A 13,487-nucleotide genomic window follows, 5' to 3' on the forward strand; every position below is an offset into this window, starting at 1 on the left:
GAAAGAAAGAAAGGAAGAAAGAAAGAAAAGAGAAAGAGAGAAAGAAAGGAAGAAAGAAAGAAAGGTAGAAAGAAAGAAAGAGAAAGAGAGAGAAAGAAAAGAGAAAGAGAGAAAGAAAGAGAGAGATTTCAGTGAGAAGGTCCAACCAGTATTAGAAAGGAAGGCCAGGGATGTGAGTCAGAATATGGAAGGAATAGGAGAGGGAAAAGTCTGAAATGAAGGGATCAGTTATCACAGAGGGCATCATAGAAGGATTGGGTAGATGGTGTAATATTGGGAATGGGGTTGGTAGCACATAGTTGAGATCATCAGAGATTGAGGGAATCAGAGATCCTGGACTCCCAAGGCAGTAGTGACACAATGAATAAAGTAGGTTTGGTCCTTGGGAGGGTTGGTTTTAAACATGATAGACTTGTGAGTTCCCAGAGAGAACTAGGTAGGTCATAGGGAGAAGGTTTGGAAGGAAAGGTAACACTGGCTTGGGCTAGGTTGAGTTTGATGTGCTGGTGGGGCATCTAGGTGGAGATAACCTCTGTGCAGTTGAAGGTGTGGGTTCTGCAGCTCAGAAAAGAGTTCAGGGCTGGAGAGAAAGATTTGGAAGTCATCTTCATAAAGGTGATAGTTCAAGACATGGAAGTGAATGAGGTCCACAAAGGAGTGAGTGTAAGGAGAGAAGATGAGAGAGCCAAGGATGCAGCCTGGGGACCCTTCATCCTCTGGGCTTCTCTTGTCAGAGTCTTTCTCCCAAGGGTGCTCCTCTCTCCTAACACTTTGTGCAGATCTCCCTGTTAAATTGGCTGGGTTAAGTCAGAGGCCCAGAAAGAGAATCTGCATCCTTCTCAAAGTGAGTCCTGGTGGGGGAGATGAAGAATCAGGTGGAGAAATGAGTTACAATTACCCTCTCTTACCATGTGGAGGTGGTGGGCTTCCCCTCTCCCCCTGGACTTCTGGGGCCCTGCTGCAAAGCTCCCTTCTAGCCTTGTCTTTCCCTGCTCACTTTGCAATCTAGGCTGGTAGGGGAGATGGGGAGGGGTGAGGACCTGGCAGTGGCCTGATTACCTTGCTTCCTCAGCTCCACTTTGATGGCTGGAGTCATGCCTATGACTTTTGGATTGATTCTGACCATCCTGACATACACCCTGTGGGCTGGTGCTCCAAGACTGGCCATCCCCTACAGCCCCCACTCAGTATGTACCTATTCTCCCCCTGGGGCCCCTGGGCACATATCCCCTGACTCTGTGCATGCATCCCCCTCCCCAGAAAAAACCTGTGGAGATGCTCCTGTATCTTTCTCCCCTAGTGCAGATCCCATTTCCTTGAGTTCTTTCTCTTCTATAGTCTTACCTTCCCTGGGTTTGGGGAGCAGTGGGAGGAATGGTATGGGTGAGTGGGCAGGAACTTTCAGGAACCAAGTCATCAGATGTCCTCTGCATAGAGACCTTAAAACTGGGGAAGGCAACCCCAGGAACCTAAGCTGACCTTCTCTTCCTGTTCTCTCTTCTCTAGGACCCAGAGAACCCAATTCTTCTTCTCCTGGAGGCTGTCCCCCACTCAGCTGTAAGAGCCCACCCCATGTTAAGACCTCCAAGTACAGTTTTCACCACAGGTGGGTGGGCGAGTGAATGAATGAGTGAGCAAACAAGCCTTTCCCCCTCCTCCTGCCCTAGACGACCATCTCAGCTGGAGAGATGCCGTAAGGCACATTCCCTGAGTTGTGGTGGACACCTACACATAGACCCTGAGAAGTCCAGGCTTGCCCACTGGGTGCTGGGTGGGCAGCTGAGACTCTTAAGCTGGGTAAGGTGATCCTGTCTTCCTTTTCCCCCAACCCTGCTGTTAGCATCTCCCTGGGCCCCTTACCAGGGACAGAGGGCATCTCCTGGGTATAGGGAAGAAGTTTTGAACTTCAGAGAAGCTGATGAACTTCTGAAGAGGATTTGAAACTGAAAAAGCCAAGGGGAAGGGGAAAATGCTCAGAGAGAAACTCCTGAAAATAAACACTGAAGAAAAACAAGATTATAGAAGGGAGACTCATCAGATTTAGTTCTAGGCTCCATATTTTATAAAGGATATTAACAAACTAAAGCTTCCAGAGATGATGACCAAAATGGAGAGAGGACTGGAAATCATGACATAGGACGATTAATTGAAGGAACCAGGGATGTTTAGCCTGAAGAAAAGACTTCGGGAAGACATAATAGAATGTTGGATACAAATTTCTGAAGGATTGTCATATGGAAAAGAGATGAAATGAGTTCTGTTTGACCTCAGAATAGAACTAAGACCAATGGATAGAAATCACCAGGAAACAGATTTTGGTTCACTCTAAGGGAAAACTTTATAACAGTCAGTGCTGACCAACAATGGAATGGACTGCTTCATGAGAGAGGAAGCACCTCATCTCTGGAAGAATTAAAGCAAAGACCAAATGACTGGCTTTTAGGGAATTTATAGATGAGATACTTGTAGGAAATAGGAGGTTGGCTTAGGTACCCTCCAAATCTCCTTCTAACTAAAATTTTGTCATTATGAGCTCTGTAAATAGCCATAAACATGTTTGCATGAGACCCATGTAAATTTTCCTTTCAACCCATCCCTCCTCCCACGCATCTATCCCTGGGTATCCGTGGCCTGTTCAGATTGTCCTGGCCAATTTGGACCTGGTGGGAAGTTTGAGTCAGAGTCACGGAGGCCTAGCGGGACAGAGCACAGTGATGAATGGGCATGAAATCTTCCAGAGGACCAGAAGATGCCACAGATGAGAAATCAAGTCAAGAAGTTTTTAAGTGCTTACTGTGTGCCAAATACCACATGTGCTAAGCCCTGGGGATGCAAACAGAAGCAGAAAGAAAGCCTGCCCCGGTCCTCAAGGAGCTTATATTCTAATGGGGAAGGCAACACATACAAAGAAGTTGAAAGGGGACGTGTTGGAGAAAGAAGTCTGGAGAGTCAGGCCTGGGGCCCAGAGAGGAAAGAAGGATTGAACATGGCTGGCCTCCCTCCCCAAAATGGAGGTTCCGGGAGGAAAAGACCAATCAGAGGAAGGGGCCGCAGAGACTTCCAGGAGTTGCATCTACGCAGAGGAATCAGGGGTACTCAGGCCTGGGCATCCAGAAGGCAGGATCCAGTCCCAAGACTGCCGGTCACTTTGGTTGTGTCTCCTTTCCCTTCCCAGGAAGTGCCCCACACCCGGCTGTGACGGCTCTGGCCACGTCACCGGAAAGTTCACGGCCCATCATTGCCTCTCTGGCTGCCCACTGGCCGAGAGGAACCAGGGCCGACTGAAAGCTGAGCTGTCGGACACCGAGGCCTCTGCACGCAAGAGGAACCTCATTGGCTTCGCCCCCAGGAAGAAATCCCGTCACCACGGCCGGTAGGAATAGGCCCCCCAGCTTCCAGGGCTGGGGGCTGGGTGAGGGGTGTCTCTGGGGGAGGGCCACAGGTCCAGTGAAGAAGGCCCTGGGGAACACGGGGATCTAGATCAGAAACAGACAGACAAACTAAAAAGCCCGTTGAGGCCCAAACTTCCATGGTCTTTCTCTGTTTCTCCTTAGGATTGGGCGTCCTCCAAAGTACCGGAAAATCCAGCAGGATGACTTCCCGGGTAAGTGCCCAGGAGCTTTCCTGGCCTGGAGTGACCGCGTTTTCCATCAATTCTAGCAGCTTCTTGGCTTGTCCTACATCTTGGTGCCTCCATCCCTGCTTCACCTAGCCTAGGACTCTGCATTCAGTAGGCCCTAAATTAATGTTTGCTGGATGAAATGATGTGAATGAAGCCGGAGCAAACAGGAAGGGACTGGGCTGAGGGATTCTTGCCTGGGCCACTGCTCAGCCTGTCTGCAACCCCTTCCAAATGGTCTCCCCTTTTCCATTCCTTCCATCACTGGGTAGAGACTTCTTCCCCAGAGAGGGAGAGATGCTGCCTCAGGCCATGTTTGCACAACCGAGGAGGGGCTACTTAGGGCTACTTTCCCTCCTGGATCTTCAGCGCTCAGCCTACTAGTGCAGACTTCCATCCGCTGACATGGGCTTTCGCTGGTTTTACCCTGCTTCATCAGTATGGAGTGACTGGGAGCGATGCTAAAAGGCAGAGAGGACTGTTTGGTCCATAACCAGAACATAGTTACGGGAGGAAACCACGGATAGAGAGGAAGATTTAAAAAATGTTTAATCCTAGGCCCTTGTGAAAAAATCTATAAATTCCAGCAGGAGTTAGATAAAAGTGTGATAGCTGTGAGTCAGTCATGTGGTTTCACAAAGGAAACAGGATGTAAACTAAACCTCATGGGAGAAGAAGGATTTGAAATAAGGAAAGAGAGAGACAAGGCAATAATTGCATAAGCACGGGCAGCCAGGTGATGGAGAGTCAGGCCTAGAAATGGGAGGTCCTGGGTTCAAATTTGGCTTTGGACACTTCCTAGCTGTGTGGCCCTGGGCAAGTCACTTAACTTTCATTGACTGGCTCTTACCACTCTTCTGCCTTGGAACCAATATACAATATTCATTCTAAGATGGAAGGTAAGGGTTTATATTTTTTTAATTGCATGAGCAAATTTGAAGACAAATTTGTTGTGTTCAATGGAAAATGCAAAGGCTACATCTAAGACTTCTTAGTGGAGTAACAAGAAATATATTTGGAAAGGTAGAATAGACCCAGTTTTTGGAGAATGGGCCTGAGACAGTAAGATAGATGTTTTCCCACGTGGGAAACAGGACAGTGAAGGCTTTCAGTGCATGGTTCCAACTCTTTGGGTGTTAAAACTGGAGGCTCAGGGGGCAGTTGGGTGTCTCAGTGGACTGAGAACCAAGCCCAGAGACAGGAGAGGCCCTGGGTTCAAATGTGATCTCAGATTCTTCCTAGCTGTGTGACCCTGGGCAAGTCACTTAACCCCCATTGCCTAGCCCTTTCCACTCTTCTGCCTTGGAACCAATACATAGTATTAATTCTAAGATGGAAGGTGAGGGTTTAAAAAAAATTAATAAAATTAAATAAATAAAATTGGAGGCTCACAGAGGAGTGAAGAAAAAAGGAGGTAGACACAGCAGCCCCCGAGGACATCCATAGGGTAGAGAAGCAGAAAGATAGGGTGACTCCAAGGATAATGCCAACAGCTAACATCTGGCTTCATCAATGTATCCAAAATGAGTAGTTCCTTTGAGGCCCTTCCCTCGTAGTCCCAGACGTTCAGAAAGCAGGTTATGTCTTCAGGCTGTTTCAGTGAAAATGAAGGCCCAGTTTCTCCCTGAGCCCTTCCTCTCCCCATCAGTGTAAGCAATATGCTCTCCAGGGCTTCTCCCAACCTGACTTCTTCCCTTCCTTCTCCCCCACTGGCCGTGTAAGTTTGTGATGTGTCGAGGACAGCCCCTCTCCATTTGTCCAGCAGTTTTTCTTGATGCCTGGCCTAATGCCCTCTTGCTGCATTTTCAGCCCATTCCTCTTAGTGGGCACCTAGAGCAAGGGAGCAGCTTCTCACCTGGAGGCAGCTCTGGGTGAACCCTCCTAGATTGCTCTAGTTACCAAGGGGAAGGAAACAGGCCAACATAAATAATAAATTCTTGGGGACATCGAGGTAGCTTAGTGAATTAACAGCCAGAGAGGATGGGTCCTGGGTTCATATCTAGCTTCATATACTTCCTGGTTGTGTAACCCTGGGTAAGTCACTTAACCCCCATTGCCTAGCTCCATGTTGGCAGACCTATGGTTCATGTGCCTGAGCATGCTGGAGGGGGCTGCACCCTCCCCATCTCCTCTATGCTTGAGGATGTTTCTCCCATGACCCACCCCTCTGCCCAGCAGCCCAATGGGAGTGCTTCCTCCCTGCCTTGTCTGGGCTAAAGTGGGGGGTGGGGCGCATGCAGCATGAGGGTTGTAGTTTGGGCACTTGGTCTCTAAAAGGTTCGCCATCACTGACCTAGCCCTTACTGTTCTTCTGCCTTGGAACCAATACACAGTATTGATTCTTTGATAGAGTATAACATTTAAAAATAAATAAATAATATGTTCTTTATGAAATTGCATCTCTGTCTAGTCTAACCCCTTCATTCAAAAAACTTTAATTTGATTTGCTATTTTTATTATTTAAATTTATTTTATTTTTTACATCATCTACATTTCCCAATAGGGTAACTAGGTGGCATAGTGGATAGAGTGCCAGCCCTGGAGTCAGGAAGTCTAATCTTCATGAGTTCAAATCTGACCCTAAATACTTACTAGCTGTGGGACTTTGGGCAAGTCACTTAACCCCATTTGCCTCAGTTTCCTTATATGTAAAATAAACTGGAGAAGGAAAGAAATAGCAAACTACTAGAGCAGGGGGTCGGCAACGTATGGCTCTCGAGCCACATCTGGCTCTTTTGAGGGCCAGATGTGGCTCTTTCTGCAGGAGCCATAAAGTCAATTTTTTTTCAGGCGCTGTTACAGGAGCGCACTGTGAGCACTGTACGGCTCTCACGAAATTACATTTTTAAAAATGTGGCGTTTATGGCTCTCACGGCCAAAAAGGTTGCCAACCCCTGCTCTAGAGTATCTTGGCCAAGAAAACTCCAAATGGGGTCACAAAGAGTCAGACCCTCCTGATGCCATGAAACAACTACAAACATTCCCAAATATACCATTCCCCTCTCTCCCACCCAGTGAGCCATCTCTCATAATAAAGAATAAAAAAGATTTTTTTTAAAAATGTTCAACAAAACTACTGCATCACCAGAATTAAAGCATTGCCACTTATCTCTAGTTCTCTCCAAACAAGGAATTCAATTCCATTTATTCTTTGTTATTATTTTAATTTTCCTATTTGTGGTTATTGTGTTTCCTCAGTTCTGCTACTTTCCTCTATTTCTGTTCCAATAAATCTCCCCATCTTCTAAGAATTCTTCATATTCATTGTTTCGTATAGTATAGAATATCTCACGACTACCACAATTTCTGTAGCCATTGACACCACTCCTTATTTTGCAGAGATCCGAGGGGTGAAGTGATTTGCCCATCATATCACTAGTCAGTGGCAGAGCCCAGAGCTTCTGACTCCCCAGCTGAACATTCTTCCTCCTAGACCTTGCTGCCTTTTTTGAGATTGATGCTAAAGACAATGGGTCTCTTAATATCTTCTGTAAATGATAAGCTTCCCTATCTCTTGTACTTTAAAATTCACATTGTTTTACAATAGTCCTGCAGATTAAGTGGCATGGGGATTATTAGCGCCATTTTACAGAGGAGGAAGCTTGAGATTCAGAGAGTTTAGGTGACTTGTCCATGGTCACACAGTAAATATAAGAATGGAGAAGGGAACACAGATTTCCTGACTCCAAGGTCAATACTCTTCCCAAACAAATTGCAATGTTTCTCATCAAATTCTTCATTGAGCTTTTATAGTGGACTTGCCTCCAGAATTTTTCCTTTGGAAAGGTGCCATGGGAAGGAAGCAGTTGGGTGACCACCTGTTTTCCATTTCCTCTGGGGTTGGAGCAAGAGAAAGTAGCCTTGAGATGCAGCTAGAGGAATGACAAGTAGACATGAGGAAGAAGCTGGCTATGATGGATGAAATCCTGGCATGGGTTACTATGAAGCAGAACTGTAACTAGAGTGGAGCAAGAGGAGCTTTGTCCAGTGGTTCCCAAACTTTCTTGGCTTACTGCCCCCTTTCCAGAAAAAATATTATTTAGCCCCCTGGAAATTAATTTTTTTTAATTTTAATAGCAATTAATAGGAAAGATACATGCACCTGTGACCATCACCACCTCCCCTGGATCACTGCAGCACCCACCGGGGGCAGTGGCGCCCACTTTGGGAATCACTGGTCTAGGCCATTAAAATTTGGAGGGTGCCAACAATACCAGCCCTAGGCATGCTTCCTTCCTCCACCCTCAGCAGCCACATCCCCTAACCCACTCTGTTCCCTCCCTGCTTTGTCCAGACTGAAAAATTCCTAGTTATGGTTCTGCTAGGAAGAAGGAAAGTGATAGAACTGTGGTGTTTTATGAGAAGAGGCTGTGCCCCATCTCCTAACAGTGCTTCAGGTGATGACTTCTCAAAACTCTCAGGACAGAAGGCAACCCGGAGAGCCTTGTTGGAGATCTCATCCAGCAGAAGCCCTTGTGGTTGTAGGGTGTGGAGCCTGCTGACCTCATCTGTAAAGGGGCATTTTACCTCCCTCAGGCTTGACCACAAGGAGGTCCTTATGGCAGTTTATGTAGGAAAAATTGGGCCTTGGTCAAGAAGGAGAGCAATGAATGGGGAGCTTGGAGAAATTCTCTTGGAGGCAGGAGATACAGACCACACACTTCAGTAGGGGAAGAAGAGGAAGGAAAGAAGGCTGTCATTGGAGCCGAAGCTGGCTTCTTAGCAGTAGAAAAAGAAGGGGGATGTCCTCAAGCCCTAACTGCAAAAGCCAGGGACCTTTTTTTTAGAGTCATTTATCCTCAAAAATAAATCAACAATTGAGAACCAGGCCCCAGGAAGGGAGGTCCTGAGTTCAAATGTGGCCTCAGATGATGCATAGCTGTGCAACCCTGGGCAAGTCACTTAAACCCCAATTGCCCTGCTCTTCTGTCTTGGAACCAATAATAGGATTGGTTCTAAGACAGAAGGTAAGGGTTTAAAAAAAATCAGCAGAGACCCATCTATGTTTAAAAGCCACTTGATTTTTAAAGAAAAATGAAGCATCCTAGGCTTCTACTTTTTAACTTAAGAGGAGCAAACATAAAACTCAGTTGAGGAAATATAATAAATAATATATAATACTATAATATATATGAAGCACAATTCAATTCTTTAGCTAGCTAAGGGAGACAGGAAGCAGAGAAAGGTAAAGAAGAATGAAAGGAAAAGTAGGTTTCAGATTGAGAGGTGAAAAGGAGCTTAAAGGCCATCTAGGGGAGCAGCTGGGTAGCTCAGTGGATTGAGAGCCAGGCCTAGAGATGGGAGGTCCTAGGTTCAAATCTGGCCTCAGACCCTTCCTAGCTGTGTGACCCTGAGCAAGTCACTTGACCCCCATTGCCTAGCCCTTACCACTCTTCTGCCTTGGAGCCAATACACAGTATTGACTCCAAGATGGAAGGTAAGGTTTTTTTTTTAAAAAAAAGGCCATCTAGTCCAATGCCTTCACTTTACAGGGAAACTGAGGCCCAGAGAGTTGAAGTGACATACCTGAGATGAACAGATAAATAAATGACAGAATCAGTATTTGAAACTAGGCCCCCACACCAATTCCAACCTTCTTTCCTCTGTACCATACTGAGTCCTAGAGAGNAGGCCCCCACACCAATTCCAACCTTCTTTCCTCTGTACCATACTGAGTCCTAGAGAGCGAGGCAGAGAGAAGTTTCTGGTTTGGGGTAGGGGTTGCCAATCTTGGCTGGCACCAATCTGGACCAGTTGTGCTTTAACTGCCTTTAACACAGTCCTGAGGGCACAGGACAGGAATACATGAAGGGTCTGTGATTTTATCAGTTTGTAGGGAATCCTCCCACCAACAGTCTCCAGCTTAGCAGATATAGCCTACACAGGTACCTGAAGGCACATCAAAATGAAATAACTTGCCGAGGTTCATACCCAGCATGTCAGGGGCAGAATGTGACCCCAAGGCTTCCTGATCTTACAAGTACACAGTGGGCCCTAAATAAGTATGGAGCACAATGCTAGACACAGGAGACTGTGAATGCCTGGCACATTGCTGAGCATCAAATAGGCGCTAATTATTTAAAATGACTGGTATAGGGAACAGCTGGGTGGCTCAATGGATTGAGAGTCAGGCCTAGAGATGGGAGGTCCTAGGTTCAAATATGGCATCAGACTCTTCCTAGCTGTGTGACCCTGGGCAAGTCACTTGACCCCCATTGCCTAGCCCTTACACTCTTCTGCCTTGGAACCAATACACAGTATTGATTCTAAGATAGACGGTAAGGGTTTTTTTTTTTAATAATAAATTAAATTAAATTAAATCAAATCAAATCAAATGACTGTTATATGGTAGAGGACACAACAGAGACTCTGGGTTGATGGTTGTCTAGCACAGGGCTAGGCACACAAGCACTTGTGGTTATTTGTTCACTTGGAAAATGGTGTCTGGTAAATCAGGAAAAGATGTAATGTGTCATGTGGGCTTCACTTCATCAACCAACAATAAACAAGCATTTATTTATTTATTTACTTGTTTATTTGTTTGTTTGTTTTGTATGTTTAATTTATTTATTTGTCTATTTATTTAGTTTATTTAATTAATTTATTTATTTAAAAACCCTTACCTTCAGTACTAAGTATGGGTTCCAAGGCAGAAGAGCAGTCAAGGTGAGGCAACTGGGGTTAAGTGGTTTACTCAGGGTCACACAGCTAGAAAGTGTCTGAAGTCGGATTTGAACCCAGAACCTCCTGTCTCTACACCTGGCTCTCTAGCCACTGAGGCACCCAGAAGCCCCATGAATAAGTGTTAAGCACCTACTATTTATTAATTGGCTCCTACTCCCTAGGCAATGTAGTAGATTCTAGAGATTCAAATTATATAGAATGAAACAAATCTTACTAGCAGGGTGCTTAGATACTAACTGGGGTAACATATCTAAGGATATGCAGAATAGATACAGGATGTACCAAAAGTCATAGGGCAGTTTTAAGCTAATTATGCTATTAATGACTTTAAGCTGTATTAAAACTACACCAGGGAGCAGCTGGGTGGCTCAGTGGATAGAGAGCCAGACCTGGAGCTTGGAGGATCTGGGTTCAAATCTGTCCTCAGACACTTCCTAGCTATGTGACCCTGGGCAAGTCACTTAATCCTGTTGGCTTCAGTTTCTCATCTGTAAAACTGCACTAAGACTTTTGGGAAGTCCTGTACAAACAGTATAGATAAATATGAATGCAAGATAGTCTGAAAGGGAGAGCACTAGCATTTGGGTAATTAGGAAAGGCTTTGTGTAGAAGGTGATACTTCAACATTTATACCAGTGGTTCCCAAACTTTTTTGCCTACCGCCCCCTTTCCAGAAAAAATATTATTTAGTGCCCCCTAGAAATTAATTTTTTAAAAATTTTAATAGCAATTAATAGGAAAGATATATGTATTAATGTTTCTACCTTTTTTGTAAAATATAGTAAAGAAAGGCATAAATTAAAAACATTGAACTTTGAAATTATGAAACTATTTATTGAACTCAGAATAGAATGTAATACAAAAAAAGTTAAAACCTGTGGCCATCACTGCCCCCCTGGATCACTGCAGTACCCACCAGGGAGCGGTGGCGCCCACTTTGGGAATCACTGATTTATACCATATCTTCTATTTATTTTTTCTCTAATGATTAATAAATTTATTAAACTTTACCTCAGTGGGTGGTAAAACTAAAAAATATAAAGATTCAAAAAGGATTAATAGAAATTATAGATGTGAAGGGGACAACTAGGTTGCTCAGTGGAAAGAGCACCAGGCCTAAAGTCAGAAGGTCCTAGGTGACTTCAGACACTTCTTAGCTGTGTGACTCTAGGCAAGTCACTTAACCCCAATTGCCTAGCCCTGACTGCTCATCTGTCTTAGAATTCATTCTAAGACAGAAAAGGAAAGCTTTAAAAAAAATTCAGTTCATTTCTAAATGCCCATTATGTTATAAGCACTATACAATCTACTTCTGAGGCAGATACAAATTTAAATAAAATAAAGAGCCCTGCCCTCAAAGAGTTTATAATCTGGTAAAGAAATAGGATATGTCTTTGTGTCCCCAGCATTTAGCACAATGCCTGGGCACATGGTAAGCCCTCATGTCTTATTTTTATTTTAAAAAATGATTAACTGAAATAGAAGGAAGAACATGAGAAAAGCCTTCAGGACTAGTGGCCTCTACTTGTCCAGAAGCAGTGTGGACCTGGGTTCTTCTAGGGAAAATGGTGGCACAATGATAAAGCACTGGCCCTGGAGTCAGGAAGACCTAAGTTCAATTCCAACCTCATATACTTACTGGCTTTGTGATCCTGGGCAAGTCCCTTAACTTCTGCCTCCATTAGTTTCCTCAGCTGTAAAATGGGGATGATAATAATAGCACTTACTTCCCAGTATTGTTATTAGGATCAGTAAAAAAACAGTTATTTCAGGGCAGCTAGATAGCACAGTGGATAGAGCTCCAGGCCTGGAATTGCGAGGACCTGGGTTCAAATTAAGCCCCTCCACTTCCTATCTGTGTGCAAGTTACTTAACCTTGATTGTGTAGGAATCAGAGTTAACTAGAGTTGTTACTAAGACAGAAAGTAAGGGAGATGATACTTGTAAAAGTGCTTAGTATAGTGCCTTGCACTTAGTAGCAGATACTTAATAAATGCTTTTCCTCTGTCCTCCTCCCTCCCCCACTTCCCACCTTCCCACCTTTTCTTAACTCTTGTGACCTTGAGCAAGCCTCTTATCCTTGTCTCAAGTTGTCATGGCCAACACTACCCACTTCATAGGGATAATCAGTGGAAAATCCATATGCATCTGCTTGGAGCCTCCTAATGTCAAGAAACAGAGAATGATCTCTTAGAGCACTGATGGCAAACCTATGGCATGGGTGCCAAAGGTGGCACACAGAGCACTCTCTGTGGGCATGCGGCTGCCCCACTTTCTACCCTACCCCACCCCCTTACTATAAAGGCAGAGGGATTTAGGTGGAGCTGCTCCCCTCCACCTCTCCACCATGTCTGATGACATTTTTTTCACCTCCCTTGCCCCTCTTCCCAGTAGCCAATGGGAGCACACGGGGGTAAGGTGGGCGGCTCACAGGCAGCAGAGCTGGAGGGGAGCAGAGCACTCAGGGGCCCCTCCCCTCCCCCTCTCTACCCTCACTAAGGATATTTCTCACTTCACCCTCCCCTCCACCCAGCAGTCCAATGGGAACGCTTCCTCCCTCCCCTGTGTGTGGTAAAGGTGGTAAGGGTGGGGGGCAGAGCATGCCTGGCAATGGGGAGGAGGAGACACTGGGGGGATGGGCATGGCACTCTATCTGGGGGGTGAGATCAGGGTGGGCCCCAGCACTCCGTTTCTAAAAGGTTGACTATCACTGCCTTAGAAGATGTGTTGAATGGCCACCCCATGGGGGGTTTTATGAGAACATGTGGGCCATGGCCATGAGTCACATACACAGGAATGATTTACCAATCTCATCACTGGAGGAATCTCATAAAAACATTAATTTAGAGCTGGAAGATACCTTTGAGGTCATTTTGTCCAACGCCCTCATTTTACAGCTGAGAAAACTGGGGCCTAGAAAGATTAAATGACTTCCCAAGCACCAAAGTGTCTGAGGCAGGAATCAAACCTAGATCTTCTTGGCTTAAGGCCAGTTTGCCTAGCCCTGCCTCAATCATGAGGAGGACTCACATTGATGAGCTTACACCCCTCCATCCAAGTATAACCTGGAAGGATAGGAAGGATAGTAGCCCCTCCACTGAGAGTTGGCCGGAGCCAAGGCTTTATCCTGTATGGAAAATTGGAGTCTCTGGGCAATAGAAAGAAAAGCTAGTGTTCAAAAGAA

The 13,487-nt window shown here is 45.3% G+C and overlaps 1 protein-coding gene across 1 annotated transcript in view; it reads left to right on the forward strand.

The window, feature by feature from the left end:
* L3MBTL1 (L3MBTL histone methyl-lysine binding protein 1) overlaps window positions 1–13,487 on the forward strand; it is a 75,040-nt gene that overhangs the window by 54,623 nt on the left and 6,930 nt on the right. The window contains exons 18-22 of the mRNA XM_044659810.1: window positions 1,073–1,187; window positions 1,507–1,606; window positions 3,176–3,373; window positions 3,555–3,604; window positions 6,902–6,969. Of these exons, the coding sequence (XP_044515745.1) occupies window positions 1,073–1,187; window positions 1,507–1,606; window positions 3,176–3,373; window positions 3,555–3,604; window positions 6,902–6,969 (531 nt within the window). The remainder of the gene's footprint in view (window positions 1–1,072; window positions 1,188–1,506; window positions 1,607–3,175; window positions 3,374–3,554; window positions 3,605–6,901; window positions 6,970–13,487) is intronic.

The sequence above is a fragment of the Gracilinanus agilis genome, chromosome 2 (assembly GCF_016433145.1).
Source record: "Gracilinanus agilis isolate LMUSP501 chromosome 2, AgileGrace, whole genome shotgun sequence".
Lineage (NCBI taxonomy): Eukaryota > Metazoa > Chordata > Mammalia > Didelphimorphia > Didelphidae > Gracilinanus > Gracilinanus agilis.